The sequence below is a fragment of the Bombina bombina genome, chromosome 2, assembly GCF_027579735.1.
Source record: "Bombina bombina isolate aBomBom1 chromosome 2, aBomBom1.pri, whole genome shotgun sequence".
Classification (NCBI taxonomy): Eukaryota; Metazoa; Chordata; class Amphibia; order Anura; family Bombinatoridae; genus Bombina; species Bombina bombina.
This window is the reverse complement of record NC_069500.1, coordinates 1356201230-1356223447: the sequence shown is the minus strand read 5'-3', so window position 1 is coordinate 1356223447 and position 22218 is coordinate 1356201230. Positions and strand designations below refer to the sequence as shown.

The 22218-nt window shown below is 36.3% G+C and overlaps 1 protein-coding gene across 4 annotated transcripts in view; it reads left to right on the top strand.

Moving 5' to 3' along the window:
- Positions 1-22218, top strand: part of ATOH8 (atonal bHLH transcription factor 8) — a 96803-nt gene that overhangs the window by 64955 nt on the left and 9630 nt on the right. For 2 of the 4 annotated variants that reach the window (XR_008400744.1, XM_053704273.1), the window contains one exon: positions 6587-7469. The exons of 1 other annotated variant lie outside the window; for it this stretch is intronic. Coding sequence is in view for 2 of the 3 variants with exons in the window: in XM_053704273.1 (XP_053560248.1) it covers positions 6587-6592 (6 nt within the window). In the remaining variant the exon portion in view is untranslated. Of the gene's footprint in view, positions 1-1582; positions 1661-6586; positions 7470-22218 lie in introns of those variants that run through there. One more of the 4 variants, XM_053704272.1, reaches the window with a different exon arrangement.

The window sequence follows — 22218 nt, the reverse complement described above, 5'->3', positions numbered from 1 at the left end:
ATGCTGCTGCGCACCACACGTGAATTATGCCCAGCAGTGAAGGGGTTAAATTAGGTAGCTTGTAGGGAGCTTGCAGGGTTAATTTTAGAGATCAGCCTCCCACCTGACACATCCGACCCCCTGATCTCTCCCAAACAGCTCTCTTCCCTCCCCCACCCCACAATTGTTACCGCCATCTTAAGTACTGGCAGAAAGTCTGCCAGTACTAAATAAAAGAGTTTTTTTTTTTTTTTTTTTTTTAAATAAAAATTATAAAATATTTTAGTTGTGATGGACCCCTGCCTTAGCACCAACCTCCCTGATCCCCCCCTCCAGCTCTCTAACCCTCTCCCCTACCTAATTACCGCCATCTTGGGTACTGGCAGCTGTCTGCCAGTACCCAGTTTGGCCCCACAAACCAAACTATTTTAATTGTATTTATAACTTTTATTTGTATGTTTAATTATTTCTGTAGTGTAGCAGCCCCCCCACAATACCCCCACCCCTCCCCCTCCCAGATCCTTTTAAATGTAAAAAAAAAAAAAAAAAAACTTTTTTTCACCTTCCTTTTTCATTGGTGTCAGTGTGGCTAATGCGCGCATGTGCACGTGCACGTGCGTGCCCACGTGCACACGCACGCCCACGTGCACACGCGCACCCGTGCACGTGCGCGCATCGTGCACACGCGCGCACACGCTCCCTCCTCCCACCGGACAAAGGCACCATCTGCACCATCACTACCGGTGCAGAGAGGGCCACAGAGTGGCTCTCTCTGCATCGGAGGCTTGTAAAGGGGTATTGCAGGATGCCTCCATATCGAGGCATCACTGCAATACCCTCAGAGCTGCTGGAAGCTATTGTGATCACTTCCAGCACTCTGTTAGACAACTGACGTACCAGGTACGTCTATTGTCATTAACAGTTAGTTTTTGCATGACGTACCTGGTACGTCAGTTGTCATTAAGGGGTTAAGGGCTTAAAGGGACACTGAACCCAAATTTTTTCTTTCATGATTCGGATAGAGCATGCAATTTTAAGCAACTTTCTAAGTTACTCCTATAATCAGTTTTTCTTCATTCTCTTGCTATCTTTATTTGAAAAAAGAAGGCATCTAAGCTTTTTTTTTGTTTTTTTTTTGTTCAGCACTCTGGACAGCACTTTTTTATTGGTGGATGAATTTATCCACCAATCAGCAAGAACATCTCAGGTTGTTCACTAAAAATGGGCCGGCATCTAAACTTATATTCTTGCATTTCAAATAATGATACCAAGAGAATGAAGAAAAATTGATTATAGGAGTAAATTAGAAAGTTGCTTAAAATTTCATGCTCTATCTGAATCACGAAAGAAAAAAATTGGGTTCAGTGTCCCTTTAATTACCAGCGCCGTACAGTGTATGGCGTTGGTCGTTAAGGGGTTAAATGTTATAAAGTATATTAATCGAGCAATATTGGTTGTGCAAAGCTGGGTAATGGTAGGAAAAGCGTTATCTATCTTTTTAAACAATTTCAAAAAAATTTTTTAAAGGAACATTGTACATATATTTTCTTTTGTAACATTCAGTAGGGAGTTTTTTCTGAATAAATCTTCTTTTTTTTCTCAGGCTTGTGGAGGTTTGTCCCTCTCTACTAATACAGCTGTAGAAGTTGTCCCTAGCAACCAGTGATCAATGAATATCTAGGTATGCAACAAGCAATTCCTGCTCTTTTTAGATTCATATTAAACAACCTAAAAGGGACAATAACTCAGAATTTAAGAGGCAATTACAATCCTTTAGAAAAGCTTACCAAATAATTTATCTACCGAAGTTCCCATGTACTTTATTGGTGATTTTGTAGAAAAAGCATTAGATAAACTTTTCTAAAATATTGTAAAAGACCACTTAATTCCCTGCTTTTTCATTAATTTAATTCTGCAAAATGTCCCTTTAACTTAATCGTTTTCATTTTAAGGGGACTTAATGCACTTCCTGTTTCTGTATAGAAATGTCCTTTGTTTGACGCTCCCTAGAGAGGCCAGAAATCCAATTCTGTAACCTAGGTTTACAAAATGCTGCAAATTGCCGAAACCAGCTATTTGATTTACAGCAATTGCAGATTACAGAATTTACTCTTTGGGAGTGGTGAGACAAGCAACATTTCTCAACAAAAACAAGGTTTTTCATGTCCTCATAACATGTTGAAATGTTTTTGCAAAGATTAATCCTGTTAAGTAAAAAAAAAAATGAATGAATGAAGCAAACATGTCACTCACCCACCTGATAATTACCTATATCTGTATATAAAGCCTACAAGTGCTCCTCAGTGTTCCCTGGCACATTTAGGCACATTCTCATATCCCTCAACATTTGCAGGATGATTTCTTGGATATGGGAGGTTAAAGAGTTGGTGTGCAGTGGACCACTGGCTAGAGTTGCCACCTGTCCCTTAAAATACAGAACACTTATAAGTTACACATGCTGCAGGGTGTGCAGGGAGGAATATTAATAGTGCTGTCCAGAAACACAATACATGTTCCTCCCCTCCCTGCACACCCTGCAGCATGGGTAACTCATAAGTGTCCAGGAAAACATGGCTGAGGAACCCTACCACTGGCATTTCATTGGTGGAGCCACATATAGCAGGGGCGAAGCCAAGCACATAGGGACAGGGTTACAGAGTTTTCGTGGGCGTGTCTGGGTGGATCATGGGTGTGATACAGCCAGTCTCTTAAAACTGGAAGACCCAGAGGCACAGGGCCATACTAGTGGGAGGTAGGCATTCCACAGAAACTCATAGGGTGCTGTATTGCTGTGTAACCAATGGGCCAAGGGTTAGATGTATAGGGGTATTCTAGATAAAAAATAAATGCACTGTGTTGTTAGGTAAAGTCACAAGTTTTTAAGCCACTCTAGATTAGGATACAGCTCCTGATTGGTTCATCTTTGACTATAGGCTAAATATATTGGCAACAAATCCAATCAGTACAGAGTGCATAGCTGCTCAAGTGTTTTTTTTCTTTCTTTTTCTTAGTTTGGTTTTTTTTAACACTTTAAAGAACCATTAAACACAGTAGAACAGCACAATCAATAAATGCATAATAAAAAGACAATGCAAAACTGCTTAAATAAATAATCTATTTCTTTCTGACAAATTTTAAAGTAACTGAAGTTCTATTTCCCTTCCAATTGCATCATGTGACAACTATCATCCAATCACAAAATGCATATATACTGTATATATATATATATATATATATATATATATATATATATATATACTCTGTGAATTCTTGCACATGCTAAGTAGGAGCTGGTGCCACAGAAAGTGGGCATATAAAAAGACTGTGCATATTTAGATACTTAGAGTGAATTGGAAAGTTGTTTAAAATTGTGTTCTCTCTCTGAATCATGAAAGTTTAATTTTGACTTAGTGCCCCTTTAAACACTTTCAAACAATAAAAAGATTTGCCAGTGATTTAGAATTTTTTTATTTGATTTAGAAAATGATATAACATGTAGTTAAAAGCACAAAAATCTAATAAAACCATTAAGAAACAGAAACAGCGTTTTGCTCAGATATTCATCAATCAAAAAGAAACACAAAAGAATAAAGTCAGATAATTAAAGGGATATGAAACCCATATTTTTTTCTTTCATGATTTATATAGAGCCCCTTTAAGGGGACAAAAGTGTAAAAAATAAAATACTCTAATGCGTAATAACACAATACTCTAAGGGTTCAATCACAAACTGTTAGAAAAACTTAAAGGGACAGTCAACACCAGAATTTTTGTTGTTTAAAAAGATAGATAATCCCTTTATTACCCATTCCCCAGTTTTGCATAACCAACACAGTTATATTAATACACTTTTTACCTCTGTGATTACCTTGTATCTAAGCATCTCCTGACCGCCCCTAATCACATGACTTTTAGTTATTATCTATTGACTTGCATTTTAGCCAATTAGTGCAGTGTCTGCCACAACCCACGGGCGTGATCACAATGTTATCTATATGGTTTACCTGAACTACTCTACCCTGTTGTGAAAAGCAAATACAAAAGCATGTGATTAGAAGCGGCCTTCAAGGGCTTAGAAATTATCATATGAGCCTTCCTAGGTCTAGCTTTCAACTAGAATACCAAGAGAACAAAGCAAAATTGTTGCTAAAAGTAAATTGGAAAGTTGTTTAAAATTACATGCCCTATTTGAAAAATAAAAGTTTTTTTTGGCCTTGACTGTCTGTTTATCTTCTATCTTCATGGACTTTAAAGAGACACATTTTGATCCCCTTTAATGTGCTGCCAATGGTCCATTTTACCTGCTGGAATGAGTGAATGTAATTGTTTGCAAATAACTCCTTTATCTTTAGTTGTTATTTGACCTACACTGAGAAAATGAGTAACAAATGTTTACTCTGAAGAAAAACTTTGTAAATATAAGTCAATAGCACTGATTGATCTCCTGGGGTGGGGGGTGGGGGGTATAGGGAAGAGATAGATTTTGTATGTGAAATAGCAGATTGTGCGTTTTCAGCCCCCCAGACATAATTAGTATTTCAATACCTAACATAAATAACATTAGCATGTATACTTTACTTACAGGCTCAGCCCATTGTTATGGGCATAACCTAGGGGATGTTTTTAATGAAATAAAACAGCTTGTCAAATACAGAAATAAACATGAAGGAATATATCCCATTCATTTAATTCTCAGCAGTAGCTATAACACGTTATTTGGAACAAATTAAGAGGAAACAAATGTTATAGTACAGTGCCCCTTTAATGGTGATTAAAGGATTGTGATTGACCCCATAGTGATAATCGGCTATCTCCTTGTACAAGACAGCATTTGTCTCTTAAAACGCGAATGAGTAATTATTTAAAAAAAGGATGTGCTGCTCATAAAAATAACTCCCCTGTTGTATATTCTACTACATATATTATTATGTTAAGAGAACTTATGGTTTTTTTGCCCTTCCTAGAAAATAATTCTGCGGATCCTCATGGGAGTGGCAGCAGAGGGCGCTAAGTGAATTTAGCAGAGTGCTTTATGGTTGTGTTTATGTTAATATAACAGACTATAAAAGCTTTACATTTCTTTATAAGCCTATAAAGAGTGTTTATTTAGATGAATAACAAATGTACTTAAGGGAGTGTTAAGCACTTTATGATTATAATATGAAACTTTTAGGGAAAGATGAATATGTGTGTGTGCTCTGCAAAACCAATCACTGATTAGAATGTTGCAGAATCTGGTAAATTCACTATACTTTAATAAGATGGAGAGACTACAACTTCTCCGGAGTGTCTAGAACTAAAACAAAATTCACTTGCAAATACCAAATTGTGTGTGTACTGTATATATATATATATATATATATATATATATATATATATATATATATATATATACTGTATATATATATATATATATATATACACAGTATATATATATATATATATATATATATATATATATACAGACACGAACATGTGTATATATGTATTTATATGTTTTGTATATGTATGTAAACACGCACATATATGTATATATATGACATGTATATAGATGACACGAGATGGACTGACGACGGCAGAGTAAAGCATCATAACAATCGCAACTGCATCAAAGTAACCCGGCATCATAACATATATAGATAGATATAGACACACATACAGTATATATATATATATATACACCCATACACATGTTTAGACATATATATATATATATATATATATATATACACACACACATTATTATAGCCCTTTCCAGTCAAATACCTTGTCATATGCCATATACCTTTTAACCCTTATAAAATGTTTTTATTAATATTTATGACTATTTTTCATCAGAAACTGTATATATGAGTGTAACCCTTTATTTAAATATATATATGTTGTGTTTGTTGCACATTTTTTTACCCCCTACTCTTTACGCTAGGTCTTCAGTTAAGCTAAACCAGCAAACGCAAATTCTGTGTGCTCTTGAGCACACCTATTGACTTTCAACTTGTAATACACGTGCAAGTTAGAGAGGTTGCAATATTGCTTATAGCGCGCCACTTGTAATCTAGCCTTAAATTAGAAATAAAATCATAAATTAATCTCAAAAGTACTTTTATACTGTATATCCGTAATATTGGCTTTTCGTATGTGAAAGTAAGAAGACTGGTTTAAATGGACATTGAAGCTTCCTTCTATTAACTAAATATAGTGATTTGAAGTCTAGAAAATGATATTATACAACAAAATAAACATATAGGTAGGACCTAAACATTGTAATTGAGTGTTTTAATGGGAAAGTTGTTGCTTTAAAAAAATGCAGAAGTAGTTCTTGCTCAAACAGGTGCTACAGGATACGGTAGCAGTACTAGATACTAGCTTACTATACTTAAAGGGACATGCATTAGAATTACTTTTTAATACATGATAAAAAAAACTTTTGTTATGCTTAAGATTATATAAAATTGTGAGTTTTGTGTTCCATATCCTGTTGGCTGCCAGGAAGCAATGGAATGCTAAGGTTAATATGGCCTCTGATAAACTGAAGCTGCATATTGCAATAAATATTAATAAAAACAAAAATAAATATAACTAAGATTCCTCTTTTTTTTCCTTATAGGAGTGATGGGCAAATGTCTCGTTACACACAGGACTTTCCAACAGGGTTCCCTTTAGTCCTGGCAAGCGCTGCATGGTAAATCCTGAAGATAGCTTCTGGAACCGACCCATGAGAAAACATCTGGATACAGAACATTTTAACACAAAGAAAGAGAAACAAGACTGCTGTTCTGTTATGAAGATCTCAGCGTTTTAGTGTGAGCAATTTATTTTGCAGTTCCTCCTCTGTTAAACTGGGATATTTTATATATCACTTCATTGTACAGTCAGTTTTTTTTCTTTGTTTTATTTTGCAGTGGTGCCAAAGATTTAGTATAGCTTTCATGCTGTCTTAATTCTCGCACTTTTGTTTGCACAGACGCCAGCAGTTTCATAAATAATACAACCATTGCATACATATTTATTACAATCTGATTCAACTACTTTTTTTTTTTTTTTTTTTTTTTAAAGCTTGAAGAATTTTTTAAATTTTTTTTTTGACTGGCACCAAAATTGTTTGGACGTCTTTATGGATCTTCATCATTAGTATTTATCTGGTTCTCCTCTTATGTCATGAATTGCCCGAGGCTGTGAAAACTGACAAGAGTCAACTGCAACAGGATGTGTGTTTCTAAAAACAAGAGTCCACTGTATCAATCCACAATTTGAAACAGGATTTCATATGTTAAAAGAAAAAAACGTTATTGATGTGTTGTTATATATCGTCAAACAAGTGCTCGATTTGCCAAATATTAATACGCAACATGAATTCAGCTATATCCTTTCCAGTAAAAATGGGACCTATTCTGGATTAACCCCTGACCTGCCGAAGAGGATTTCAGTTAACATAATAATTATCGTGGGCCTCTTCGGGGGTTAATAAATTATATATATATTTTTTGTCATTTTTTTCTGTTTTCTTTTTTTCATATAGTACTTTAAAAAGAAAAAGATGTTTCTAGTTAGGGGTAAATTTACACTACTGAGATATATCCTGGTTTATATAAGTTTGTGCAGCATACCCTGCAAGTTTAAAGGGACAGTCTACACCAGAATTTTTATTTTTTTTAAAAGATAGATAATCCCTTTATTACCCATTCCCCAGTTTTGCATAACCAACACAGTTATAATAATATACTTTTTACCTCTGTAATTAACTTGTATCTAAGCTTCTGCAGACTGCCACTTATTTCACTTCTTTTGACAGACTTGCATTTTAGCCAATCAATGCTGACTCCTAGGTAACTCCATGTGCAGGAGTATAATGTTATCTATATAGCACACATGAACTAACACCCTCTAGTTGTGAAAAACTGTCAAAATGAATTCAGATAAGCATAAGAAGCGTAGAAAAAATAGGAGACAAGCGAACAGAAAGTAGAGCACTCGCAAAGGGAGACTAGTATAAGTGGCTATTCAGTGGGTATATAATATTAAAACTTAACATTTATTATTCAAAAAAAATGATAAAAAACTACTATATAAGTAGTGATTAATACTTAGATTAAAACACAAACAAATAATAAACGGCTGTATATCCACAATGACCCCAGAATGTATACCATAGAAACTCAGAATAGAGTAGGAGGGATTTTTAGGCAGATATACACCAAAAAATGGTTCACAGATTGGACCAAAGTGTAAGGTAGCAAGATTCACTCTTCCTACGGCTGTATCAACCACTAAGTGTAACTATGCAAGTCACATTTCACTAGTCAATGTGTTTATTCTAACATATCTATAGAATCATATTACCTTTCATTGATCGTATTTTTGGTTTAATTTGTGTTTGTGAACACTTCACTCTTGCCTATACAAATGGGTCTGTGTAATATGCTGAATGTATGGACTATGTGAACCTTGCTACCTACACTTCCCCTCTTAGTCACTATACTAATTTTGTCATAGGGAATATTTTGGACAGACCTACACCGGTTCAGTATTGCACTAGATAGTATAATTTTGTTTGAGGTCAATACTCTTTTTTTAGATAGATTTTGGTGCAATCCGTGAACCATTTTTTGGTGTATATCTGCCTAAAAATCCCTCCTACTCTATTCTGAGTTTCTATGGTATACATTCTGGGGTCATTGTGGATATACAGCCGTTTATTATTTGTTTGTGTTTTAATCTAAGTATTAATCACTACTTATATAGTCGTTTTTTATCATTTTTTTTTTAATAATAAATGTTAAGTTTTAATATTATATACCCACTGAATAGCCACTTATACTAGTCTCCCTTTGCGAGTGCTCTACTTTCTGTTCGCTTGTCTCCTATTTTTTCTACATTTACTTGAACAGTGAGCACCCTCCCCTGGTATTACTAGTCTATACTTCATTATATCAGATATTAGTATTATTGTCCCCAATTTGGGTGACTACTTTTATTGGTTAAATTGTGGTAAGCTAATACTTGACGGGGAATCATTAAATACAACTTCCATTACCACTATCCCTATCTTTATTATATAACAAGCATAAGAAGCGGCCTTCAAAGGCTAAGAAATGAGCATATGAGCCTACCTAGGTTTAGCTTTCAACTAAAATACCTAAAAAAAAACCAAAAAAAAAGTAAACTGGAAAGTTGTTTAAAATGACATGCCCTATCTGAATCATGAAAGTTTATTTTTGACTAGACTGTCCCTTTAACATATGTAGACATTTTTTTCCTGGTGCATTATTCAAACCCGTTTTAAGTTAATCTTCTGAACTCCTAGACATAATCTGTAGAGTGACTAATTTTAAAGGGACATTAAACACTTTGAAATTGTAATATAAAAAATGTTATTATGTGTAGTAAAACAATATTGTAGAATACTTTAATTATTTATTTTGTCCTCTTTTCCTGTAATGTTACTCTGAAAATTGTTTGTCTTTCAACCCCATGTAATAACTGGTGCAGACTCCATACGTGACAGTACTATATTGCACACAGCCATTGGTTGTACACACTTAAAGTTGTTTCTTATTTATCTCAGCAGATGAGATTAGATAAGCAAAAACTAAGTTACAACATGGCAGCTCCCATTATTTTAATGACACCAAATCTTTACACCTTTGTCTTTAATATTTAAACAACTAATATAATAAAAAAACATATCTACTTATATTTGCTTTGAATAAATCATTACATCTTGCATCTGTTTGGTGTATAATGTCCCTTTAACAACTATTACTTTGCTTGAACTTGTATGAAAATGGTATCCAATAATACCATAGTATTCAAAAAACACTGGTATTGGTATCACAGCACAAGTTGCTCAACTGACATAACTCACTCAACAGTAAAATGAACATGAATGATATACTTAGGTCAACCACTTGGCTGCAATACTCCAACTGTATAATTAAAGATATTATAGTGCAAAAAAAGAAATTTTCTAATTCATTAGTGCATGTAGGTTTAGCTCTACACAGTGGAGGCTCCTCCATATGTGCACTGTCGCACGTGAACCCCCAGGGGGCAGAGGAGGGGGGAAAAAAATGAGCATTTAAAAAAAAAAAAATGAGAAAAAAAAAATTATGAAAAATTTTAATTTTATTTTTTATTTATATTATTTAATATTATATGTATTAAATAATGCTTTACTGGCACTGCTGCTTAGCTTATATACCCTGCTATTTAATCTATTATCATTCTCACTCATCACTGACTCGCCACTGAGTGTTCATTAACAGACACTGTATATTTATTATCAGGCTCAGGCAGGAGGCAGGAGCTAGGACCGGGTGGACTACTCAGTGTGCTGACGTCCGTGACGTCACACCACACACCACCACGGCGCACTGCCTGCTGCTGCTGCCTGAGGCTGAGCTGAGAGAGGCTGATTGACAGTCCAGGGCAGGCTCCAGTCTCCACCCCCCACTCGCACGTGCGGTAAGGAGCTCTATATGCCTGCACAGTGATCGCAATGTATTCACTGTGCAGGCGTAGAGCTCCTCCCCAGCCTCATGCCTATAGAGGCATAATCGCACAGGCTGAACTGTGCGGTCGTTCAGCCTGTGCTCTGTCTCCTCCCCCAGCCTCTTGATCCGGACTCCTCAGACTCTGTGATAGGCTCCATGGCTCACGTGATGGCCCCCACGAGGCTCCTCCCAGCTCAACGGCGCGAAAATCTTTGTGGAGATAGCCGTTGAGCTGAGAGGAGTGTTTTTGCATAGCTCTGTGCAAAAATTGTTTACAACAAAACTATATATTTTTTGCTGCCTGCTGGCAGCCATCAAGCATCAACAAGTTGATTGAACAGTGACAGACAGTCAATATTTGCTGCTGTGTGCTGACTCAGTGTCTGCTGAGCTGCAGTCAAGTAGTGTGCAAAGAAATAGCCAGGGCCCAGGAGCAGGCTAATAGACAGTTAGATAGTTAGCCAATAGCCATTATAATTATTATTAATTACATTAGGCTTAGCTTAGCAGCAAATTAGTTTAGAACTGTAGATTCACAGTCACTACTAGTAGTATTCAGATTTTCTAGTTATCTATATCTATATAGAACTTGAAGATACTTTAGTTAACTTAATTTATACTAGTAATATATTATTAGTTTAGTAACTTTGTGGGCAGATATTTTAATGATTTTTGCTGCAGGCCTGCAGTTTTTTATATAGAGTAACTGAGTGAGTTGAGTCTTGAACTAGTGTTAAAAACAAACAAACCTTTTTTTTCTATTTGTAATTTAAACAACAGATACAGTCTGAGTCTGAGATTGCTTTTTAGATAGAGTGAGTTGAGTCTAAGTTGAACTTGAATTAGTGTTAAAAAAAAAACATTTTTATTTTTCTACTTGTAATTTAAACAACAGATACAGTCTGAGTCTGAGATTGCTTTTTATATAGAGTAACTTGAGTCTTGAACTTGAACTAGTGTTTAAAAAAAAACATTTTTATTTTTCTACTTGTAATTTAAACAACAGATACAGTCTGAGGCTGAGATTGCTTTTTATATAGAGTAACTTGAGTCTTGAACTTGAACTAGTGTTTAAAAAAAAAAACATTTTTATTTTTCTACTTGTAATTTAAACAACAGATACAGTCTGAGTCTGAGATTTCTTTTTATATAGAGTAACTTGAGTTGAGTCTTGAACTTGAACTAGTGTTTAAAAAAAAAAAACATTTTTATTTTTCTACTTGTAATTTAAACAACAGATACAGTCTGAGTCTGAGATTGCTTTTTATATAGAGTAACTTGAGTTGAGTCTTGAACTTGAACTAGTGTTTAAAAAAAAAAACATTTTTATTTTTCTACTTGTAATTTAAACAACAGACACAGTCTGAGATTAGCAAGTTTAGGAGTATACTGGATTTTTAGGGAGTTCTTTAACAATTTAGTTCAACTTCTAGTTGATATTTTCTAATAGCTGCAGAGCAGCAAAGCTACCTACCTACAAGTTATATATTACATAACAACCGCCAAACTATTAAACTATTACTTCAAGTTGAGTTGTATATTTTCTAACAGCTGCAGAGCAGCAGAGCTACCTACCTACAAGTTATATATTACATAACAACCGCCAAACTATTAAACTATTACTTCAAGTTGAGTTGTATATTTTCTAACAGCTGCAGAGCAGCAGAGCTACCTACCTACAAGTTATATATTACATAACAACCGCCAAACTATTAAACTATTACTTCAAGTTGAGTTGTATATTTTCTAACAGCTGCAGAGCAGCAGAGCTACCTACCTACAAGTTATATATTACATAATAACCGCCAAACTATTAAACTATTAAGTTGTATATTTTCTAACAGCTGCAGAGCTACCTACCTACAAGTTATATATTACATAACAACCGCCAAACTATTAAACTATTACTTCAAGTTGAGTTGTATATTTTCTAACAGCTGCAGAGCAGCAGAGCTACCTACCTACAAGTTATATATTACATAACAACCGCCAAACTATTAAACTATTACTTCAAGTTGAGTTGTATATTTTCTAACAGCTGCAGAGCAGCAGAGCTACCTACCTACAAGTTATATATTACATAATAACCGCCAAACTATTAAACTATTAAGTTGTATATTTTCTAACAGCTGCAGAGCTACCTACCTACAAGTTATATATTACATAACAACCGCCAAACTATTAAACTATTACTTCAAGTTGAGTTGTATATTTTCTAACAGCTGCAGAGCAGCAGAGCTACCTACCTACAAGTTATATATTACATAACAACCGCCAAACTATTAAACTATTACTTCAAGTTGAGTTGTATATTTTCTAACAGCTGCAGAGCAGCAGAGCTACCTACCTACAAGTTATATATTACATAATAACCGCCAAACTATTAAACTATTAAGTTGTATATTTTCTAACAGCTGCAGAGCTACCTACCTACAAGTTATATATTACATAACAACCGCCAAACTATTAAACTATTACTTCAAGTTGAGTTGTATATTTTCTAACAGCTGCAGAGCAGCAGAGCTACCTACCTACAAGTTATATATTACATAACAACCGCCAAACTATTAAACTATTACTTCAAGTTGAGTTGTATATTTTCTAACAGCTGCAGAGCAGCAGAGCTACCTACCTACAAGTTATATATTACATAACAACCGCCAAACTATTAAACTATTACTTCAAGTTGAGTTGTATATTTTCTAACAGCTGCAGAGCAGCAGAGCTACCTACCTACAAGTTATATATTACATAACCACCGCCAAACTATTAAACTATTAAGTTGTATATTTTCTAACAGCTGCAGAGCTACCTACCTACAAGTTATATATTAGATAAGAGCAAAGGACTGTTCTTTGTGTGTAAACTAACAGTTAAGATGGCACTTAGTAAAATTAGTGTGTCTGAGCTAAAGCAATTACATTTTTCAACGTTGCCCATTGAAAGAAAAATGGAAATTAAAATGCTCAGGCCAACACCTATGCTTAACCTTACCCAGGTGACAAAATGTAAAACTAGAGATTACAAAAGAGAATTCAAACCCGAGGTATATGATAAATATCCATGGATTTGTGGTTGTGAATTATCTAACAGGCTCTTTTGTTTTTATTGTCTCCTGTTTGCAAAACAAAGTGGGGATTCAAGCTGGGTGAGTTATGGTGTCGCCGATTTATCACATTTAAGTAAAAAAACCAATAAACATAATTGCTCCCAATCACATTTAAACTCCACATTAGAGTTTAATTTGCTAGGAAGGGTTGATATTCGGCAACAACTTGACAGTGCATATCGTTTGAATATTAAAAAACATAATGAGCAAGTAACGAAAAATCGCTATGTTCTTTCCAAAATAATTAATTGTATTTTATTTTGCGGCGCATTTGAGCTTGCACTTCGAGGACATGACGAACGCGATGATTCATTAAATCCAGGCATTTTCAGAGGTCTTATAAACTTCTCAGCAGAGCTTGATGCATCTCTAAAAGAACATCTCGCTAGTGCCACTGTTTTTAAAGGAACGTCAAAAGAAATTCAAAACGATTTATTAGACTGTATGCTTACTGTTTGCCAGAACCAAATAAAGAAGGAAATCTCAAATGCAAGTTTTGTAGCAGTGATAGCAGATGAAACTACTGATGTTTCATCTGCCTTCCAATTGGTTGTTGTTTTTAGATACATTATAGGTAACGGACAACCGGTTGAGAGATTCTGGGAATTCACTAATCCAGCTGGACATGATGCCGAATCTTTAGCTACGTGTATTCAAGCTACTTTGGAAAAAGTTATAGACAACCCAGAGAAACTGATATCGCAGAGTTACGACGGTGCAAGCGTGATGAGTGGTCAGCATGCAGGTGTTCAGGCTATAATTAAACGTACCTACAAGAATGCACATTTTGTGCATTGCTACGCACATCAGCTCAATTTAATTGTCAGCCAAGCAAGCAGTCAAAATCAACAAGTTCGAGTATTTTTTTCAAATCTAAGTGACATTACTAACTTTTTTAGTAACTCGCCACAAAGGATAGCTATTCTAGATGAAACTGTTAGAAGAAGGATACCTCATGGTTCAGCCACCAGGTGGAATTTCAAGAGTCGAACCGTCAATACAGTTTTTGAAAACAGGGAACAGTTAATTGAATGCATGGAAAAAATAGAGTCAACATCGAAAAAAGAAATAGCTATAAATCAAGCAGGGGCTATTCGGCGTATGTTACAAGACTCGGTATTTGTGTTTTGGCTTACAGTTTTTCACAATATTATGCCACATGTAGATGTGTTATACAACCAACTTCAGAAAACACAAACAGATGCGGCACTTATTAGAAAACATATTAACACTTTCCAGCAGACAATGGAAAACGAAAGGAATAGAATGGACACAGTGACCATGACGATATCAGAAACAGAGGAAACATCTAGGAAAAGGAAGAGAGAAAATATTCACATTGCTCAGACTGTGGCAGCTAAAGAGATATGCGATGTTATCACAAATCAAGTAAAAGATAGATTTTCTTTTATAACTCACTACTCGGCTGTTTCTCTCCTCCAAGCGGAAAAATTTGCGGATTACGAGAAAAATTTTCCAAATCAGCTTCTTGAACAAACATCAGCGGTTTATCACACATTACAGAAAGATCGCCTGAAAACTGAACTAGGAGTAATTTACAGAAGACCAGATTTCCGAAATATGAATGGTGCCATCAGTCTTCTACAGTTTGTAATAGAAAATAACTTGGACAGTACTTTCTCTGAGACCTACAAACTGTTGCAAATTATTTCGACTATTCCCGTGACAACTGCTGAGGCTGAGAGATGTTTCTCAACTTTAAAACGAGTTAAGACATTTCTAAGGAGCACCATGACTGAGGAAAGACTGACTGCTCTAGCCATGCTCACAATTGAAAAACAATTGATCAATGACATGCCTACATTCACCGAAAATGTTATTGATTTATTTGCCTCAAAAAAAGACAGGCGGATTGACTTAATTTACAAAAATTGTACTTGAGTTAACAACATTCTGTTTTAATCTTTACTGTTGAAGTTAATTATTAATCACTAGTGTAATAGAAATAATCTTCTTTTGTAGAAAGTAAAATGTGGGTGTATTTATCTTCATGTTGCCAAGGCCTTTGGCTGCATTGCCTTATATCGAACACTGGGGGCTGGGGCAACAGTAATTGAAATGTGGTTGTATTTCTCTATAAAGTGGAAGGTTCTTTAAATCCAGGAATATATATGTTTTCATGAATGTACATTCAACATTCTTATTATTTTGCAGCTTTAATTAATCATTTGGTTAATATATATATGTTATTATATAATTTAACTGAGCACCATCATGTATATTTTAAGACTAGACATGGGCAGGTAGTGTAGGCTCCTCCATTTGTGCACTGTCGCACGTGAACATGGCTGTACTGAAGAGTATGCATTCATAGATTTAAGATGTCTGTGTCCACTATGAGGAACACAGTGAGCAATGCATGGTGAGGATATGGAAGACCACAGGCACAGTTCTTGTTAAGGCCAGAAGTGGCAGGGCAAGTAAAATATCAGAGAGGGCCAGAGGCAAAGGCAAAGGATGGTGAGAACGGTCAAAAACAGCCCACAGACCACCTCCAAAGACCTGTACTACTGGGAATATTGTTGAGGGTCTCATGGATTCCACTCAATATCAGCAGATACTTGAGAATAATGTTGAGGAATCAGTCACAAACTTCAGTTGAAGTTACCCCCAGGCCGGGGCTGGATATTTCAAGAAGACGATGACCAAAAACACTGCTGGTTCAAATGGGTGGGGCCATTTGAGTTGCGTGACTTTCACAAAGGGGTGTGGCTTTCAAAATGGGCGTGGCTTATTAAAGGGGCGTGTTTTTCAAAAGGGGCGTGGTTTTTCAAAGGGGCGTGGCTTTCTAATAGGGGGAGGGTCTTGTGCACCCCCATCCTAAAAATTCACCAGCCGCCACTGGCTCTACAGACCCTGCAAATCTATGTATTTAACCCCTGCAGCTGAAACAAATATTTTTTATTCAAAGCAGTTACACAAACACCCTTTCTATAGCCAGTACTGCGGCACTGATATTTTCAGTATAGGTCGCAGACTTTCAGGATTTCCTTGGGGTGAGAGCAGGTAAAATAACCCTGTTTACTAATCAGTTGATTATTTCACCTGTGCTCCAGTTCGGATATCCACAAAATGTGCTCTAGAATGTATAAATACTGCAGTATGCAACATGCTTGAGATGCAAGTGTCACAGAGACAGAAGGACATAGCAGCTATAGTTTAAAGGGGCAAGACATGAAACCTCATTCTTTAACTTTTTGGATCTCTGTCATATCCTTCTTCTCTAAGTGCTTTATTCAACAATATCTGATTATAGCTGTAAACTGGAAATAATTAAAAAAATGAAACAACTTTCCAATTAATTTTTATTATCAAATGTGCTTCATTCTCTTGGTATCTTTTGTTGTAGGAGCAGCAATGTACTACTGGGACAATGACAAGAGGCATTTATGGGCAGCCACCAATCAGCAGCTAGCTACCAGTAATGCATCACTGCTCCTGAACCTACGCGGGTATTTAAGAAAAAAAAAAAAAAAAAGGAATTCCAAGAAAGCAAAACATATTAGATAAAATAAGTAAATTGCAAATTTACCTAAAATCTTTTAACTACAGGCAGTCCTCGGGTTACAGACATCCGACTTAAAGGGACACTGTACCCAAAAAAAATATTTCATGGTTCAGATTGAGCATGAAATTTTAAGCAACTTTCTAATTTACTCCTAATATCAAATTTTCTTCATTCTCTTGGTATCTTTATTTGAAATGCAAGAATGTAAGTTTAGATGCCGGCCCATTTTTGGTGAACAACCTGGGTTGTCCTTGCTGATTGGTGGATAAATTCATCCACCAATAAAAAAGTTGCTGTCCAGAGTACTGAACCCAAAACAAGCTTAGATGCCTTCTTTTTCAAATAATGATAGCAAGAGAACGAAGAAAAATTGATAATAGGAGTAAATTAGAAAGTTGCTTAAAATTGCATGCTCTTTCTGAGTTACAAAAGAAAAAATTTGGGTTCGGTGTCCCTTTAAGTACAACTCGTACTTACATACAGAGAAAATAGAGCTTTATCGACAATCCTTCTTTCCAGGATAATCCAAAATACTGAAAATCCAATTGTCACAAGGACAGAAAGTGATGTGAAATTTTCTGAACAGGGACACAGATAGCAAAACAAACTTTATCCTATGCTATCCAAAACAAAAACAAAATGTTTGGCTAGAGTTTCACCTAAAAAAAGTGCCTGTTCCAACTTACATACAAATTCAACTTAAGAACAAACCTAAAGTCCCTATCTTGTACGTAACCCGGGGACTGCCTGTAAATGCAAAAAATTTGCAGGGGTTAAACACAAGCAATAGTGCGATAATACAATTCCCTAACAAATTTAAGTTTTTTCTTTTTGCCCGTCTATGTTGCTTTAACCCCATGATTCATTCCAATAACGAAAAGTGCTTGTTGTGGTGTCTAATAAACTGTAAGCGCACTAGAGGGTGTACCAAGTATTTATCTATGAAGATTATATTAAGAATGCAACATTTTGCACTAATTTCTGAACAACAAATCACTTCCAGATCAAGGCATCAAATCATGAACTGTTAAACTTATGCCTCAAAAATCAGTTTTTAAATACATATGAAGTCTTGTAACCTTAGATGTTGTTCTGCAGCACAGCACAATTGTCTTGTGTAGCAAACTTGCCTTTGAACAGCTGCAATATACTACCAAGCAGCCGCTGTTACATTTCAGTTTAAAAAAAATAATGAATTAGCCTTTTTAAAGCCGAGATCAGAATCCCGTGCACATGCACAATGCGATTTCAGCGCTAACATTCGCACCACTTGGTAAGTATTCTCTAGAAACTGTAAAATCAGTCTTTTTTAAATGTCTTATGCTATATACGACTGCCCCTTTAAATGTAAAATGCTGTAATAGTAAAGAAAAGAATAAAACATAATATTAAATGAAAATTAAAGACATTCTGTAAGCATTTATGTACTAGCTACTTAAAGGGACAGTTCACTGTAAAATTGTTTTTCCATAAATGTACTTTAAATGACTTGTTATACCAACTGCAGAGTATAAAATATTTGAGAAATTGCATTTTTGGGTTTATTTGTGTATCTGAAGTAGCTGGTTTTGTGCTTTGAAACCACAGCCTATTACAATGGGTTGAGCTTCAGGTAATATCAGATCTCATTATGTTATCACTTTTATGTACACAGACTTGCTTCCTTACCTTATATTTGTCTGGAACACCAAAGCTCAATACATAGAGAGAACAATGGAAAATTATCATTTTATTACTTAACTATCCTGCATCCCACTGAGGGTGTAATCTCTTCTGCTGGCTGTGTTTACTTAGGCTTGTCAATAGCGTATACGCCAGTATCAAAACTTTCAGTATAGGTTGGGAAACCACAAGCTAAATCAGCTATTTCAAATGCTGAAATATGAGTAAAGGAGTTACTTGCAACCAATTTAATACACTCTAGCAGGTAAAAAGGATCATTGGGAATAATTTAAAGGGGAGAAAGTTTTTGGGTGAACTGTCCCTTTAAGCAGCTGATAATTTGGTTTCAAACGACTTTAGTTTACAGTTAGTTGTAAGGTCATTGAATCTGAACTAATGTTTGTCAGCCAATCAGAATAAATCTAACATGCATTGCATGACGAGTCTGTAGAAGTGACACTAAACCCTGGTTCAGATAGAGCATAGAATTTTAAACAACTTTCCAAATTACTTCTATTATTAGTTTTGCTTCATTCACTGGGAGCTAGCTGAGCACATACGTAAGCCAATGACATTAGGCATATATGTGCAGCCACCAATTACAAACTAGCTCCCATCTATTGAGCCTCCCTAGCTCTGCTTTTCAACAAAGGGTACAAAATAAACAAAGCAAATCAGATAATAGAAATAAATTGGAAAGTTGTTTAAAATTGAATGCTCTATCTGAATTGTGTCCCTTTAAACTTATTTCAAAGTCTGGGTCAGCTTTTCGTGGCATTACTTTATATGACTTGATGTACCTTTCTTTAAGCAACCTCATGCAACATCTTTCAAATGGTTGGGACGTCGGATTCTTAAGAACGGACTAGTATTTATTCTGCAGTATACAATGTAAATTTACTAGACTGAAAAGATTTGTTTTGAAGGAAAAAAAATCTACAATAAAAAGCATTCTGTTTTACATGCATGAAAGCCTGAGACTTCGGTGACCTTTTTATGCATAACATATACAACATTATTCATTGCTTGTGATATATCATTGCCTTGGCTCACATTTCACAGTGTTATCATTTGCAGACCATTGTTGGCATTCCGTGCCAGAAAAAGCTTAAAGGAACAGCCTACACCAGATTTTTTATTGTTTATAATGATAGATAATCCCTTTTTTCTTCTTAAACGGGAAGAGTCCACAGCTACATTCATTACTTTTGGGAATTCAGAACCTGGCCACCAGGAGGAGGCAAAGACACCCCAGCCAAAGGCTTAAATACCTCCCCCACTTCCCTCATCCCCCAGTCATTCTTTGCTTTTCGTCTCAGAAGGTTGGCAGAGAAGTGTCAGAAGATTGAAAATAGTCTCTTAGGGAGGGTAGTACTCTTCAAAATGGGACTGGAGTTTTAAGTAATCCTGTCAGCCTCTCAGTGAGAGCATAGATAAAAGTTAGAGTCCGGAGATGCAGGTGGAGTTCTTCTGCGAAACTATCCCGACTCATATTAACAGCTCCTGGGCAATCAGTGTTGACGAGTTTCGCTGCCTGCCTTTATTAACTTAAGTCCATGTCAGAAGTAATGCTACTATCTGTCACACTTGAAGGGCCGTGTTCCTGTTCCATTCCAGTAAGATCGTTTCATTTTATTTCGATATGTGAATGTAATGTTAATGAAAGAAGCCAGGGTTCCAGTGGGACTCCTTTATCTTAATGGAATCAAGGGTTAATATCTCCTCAGGGGGGTTATTGAACAGGGGGGACCTTCATCATGTTTGTTATGTGATTTTGTCTGCTAATGTGTAGTGTTACTTGGGCTCATGGCTATTCAGACATAACGGCCTTATATCATCAGATTGCGCGGTCCTAGGGACTGGCGCGCTTTTTTGGCTTACACGATGCACCTTGTGACCGGGTGTGGTCACGTTGTATCCCATTTCCGTATCTTGACCAGGTGGCGACGGAGGGAGTCTGTTAGTGGTCTGGTTCACGGGAGGTGATGAGTGCCTCAGCCATTGGGGGGTGTAAGGTGCCTTTTGTATTTCTCCATAATAGGCAGAAGGACAACAATGGACACAAATCTTGTGGAGATATACTCACAAGTGAAGCGGCACCAGCAATGTGCCTAACACAGCATATCAGGTCTGTTTAAGCGTCGCCCGACAGACACTCTCCAAGGTGTAAACGGCCAGGAAATCCACAATCCACACAAACCACTCCGATATGGACAGCCAGCCAACTCAGGGGGTGTGAAAGCAAGCCAGTTCCGGATAGGTTACCAGGAGGGTGTGGCAATCAGACAGTCACCGGATAGGTGGTATTGAGCAAGGTCCCGTCTCAGGGCAAAAAGAGAACAGAAAGGAGCCAAACGAGGAGTTGGCAAGTAAAAAAGACTGTTTATTAGTCAGAGTTAAAAACAGCAAACAGCAACACGTTTCTCAGCTATAGACCAGCTGTTTCATCAGGCTGTATTTTAATTCTACAGGTAAGTTTAAATTTATTTGAAGAAAGGGATGTAATTTTAATTTAAAGTTAGCGGCTTGTTAGGTTTAGGGGTTAATAGCTTAATTTAGTTTATGGCGATGTGGGGGGCTGACGGTTTAGGGGTTAATAGGTTTAGTTAGTGGTGGTGATGTGGGAGGCCAGAGGTTTAGGGGTTAATACGTTTATTTAGGTTTCAGTGATGTCGGGGAGCAGCGGAATAGGGGTTAATACATTTTAGTTAGGTTGCAGCGATGTCGGGCGGCAGATTAGGGGTGTTTAGACTCAGGGTTTATGTTAGGGTGTTAGGTGTAAATGTTACTTGTTTTCTACCGTAGAAACCAATGGGTTATATTTCTTTGTCTTGCAGCATTGAACATAAGCTTTCGCTGCTTTCAGACTCCCATTGATTTCTATGGCATCCGCAGCCTCCAGGGTGGGGGATTGAAAACCAGGTACGATGCGTCCGAATAGCCACGAGCGTACCTGTTAAAAGTTTGATAACTTGGAAAAAGTGTCAGATAGAGCCGAATGTGTATTTGGAGCATCTGTAATGACGTAAGCATCGATCTGTGTCAAATTGAGACCGGCGGATTGTATGTTACGTCACAAATTTCAACTTTTGCTGGTCTGTAGGCTTTGTTAAATAGGTTGGATCAGTCTCGCAACAATTACGATGCGGAACTCCGACGTATTTGCGGTTGACACGTTGATAGATAGACCCCATTGAGTGGTCTCCAGCATGGCTTTGCCGGTTGTTTAACTGATGTTTCTTTTTATACTGTTTTTTTATGGTTAATTCCAGGCTGTGGTGCCTTTCAAAGGGACCGCCTTCTGTACCCGCAATTTGTTTGCATTCAGTGTCCTCTATAGCTTGGGTATTGTTTTCCCAAAAGTAATGAATGAACCTGTGGACTCTTCCCGTTTAACAAAGAAAAACTCAAATTATGCTTACCTGATCATTTTCTTTTCTTCTGAC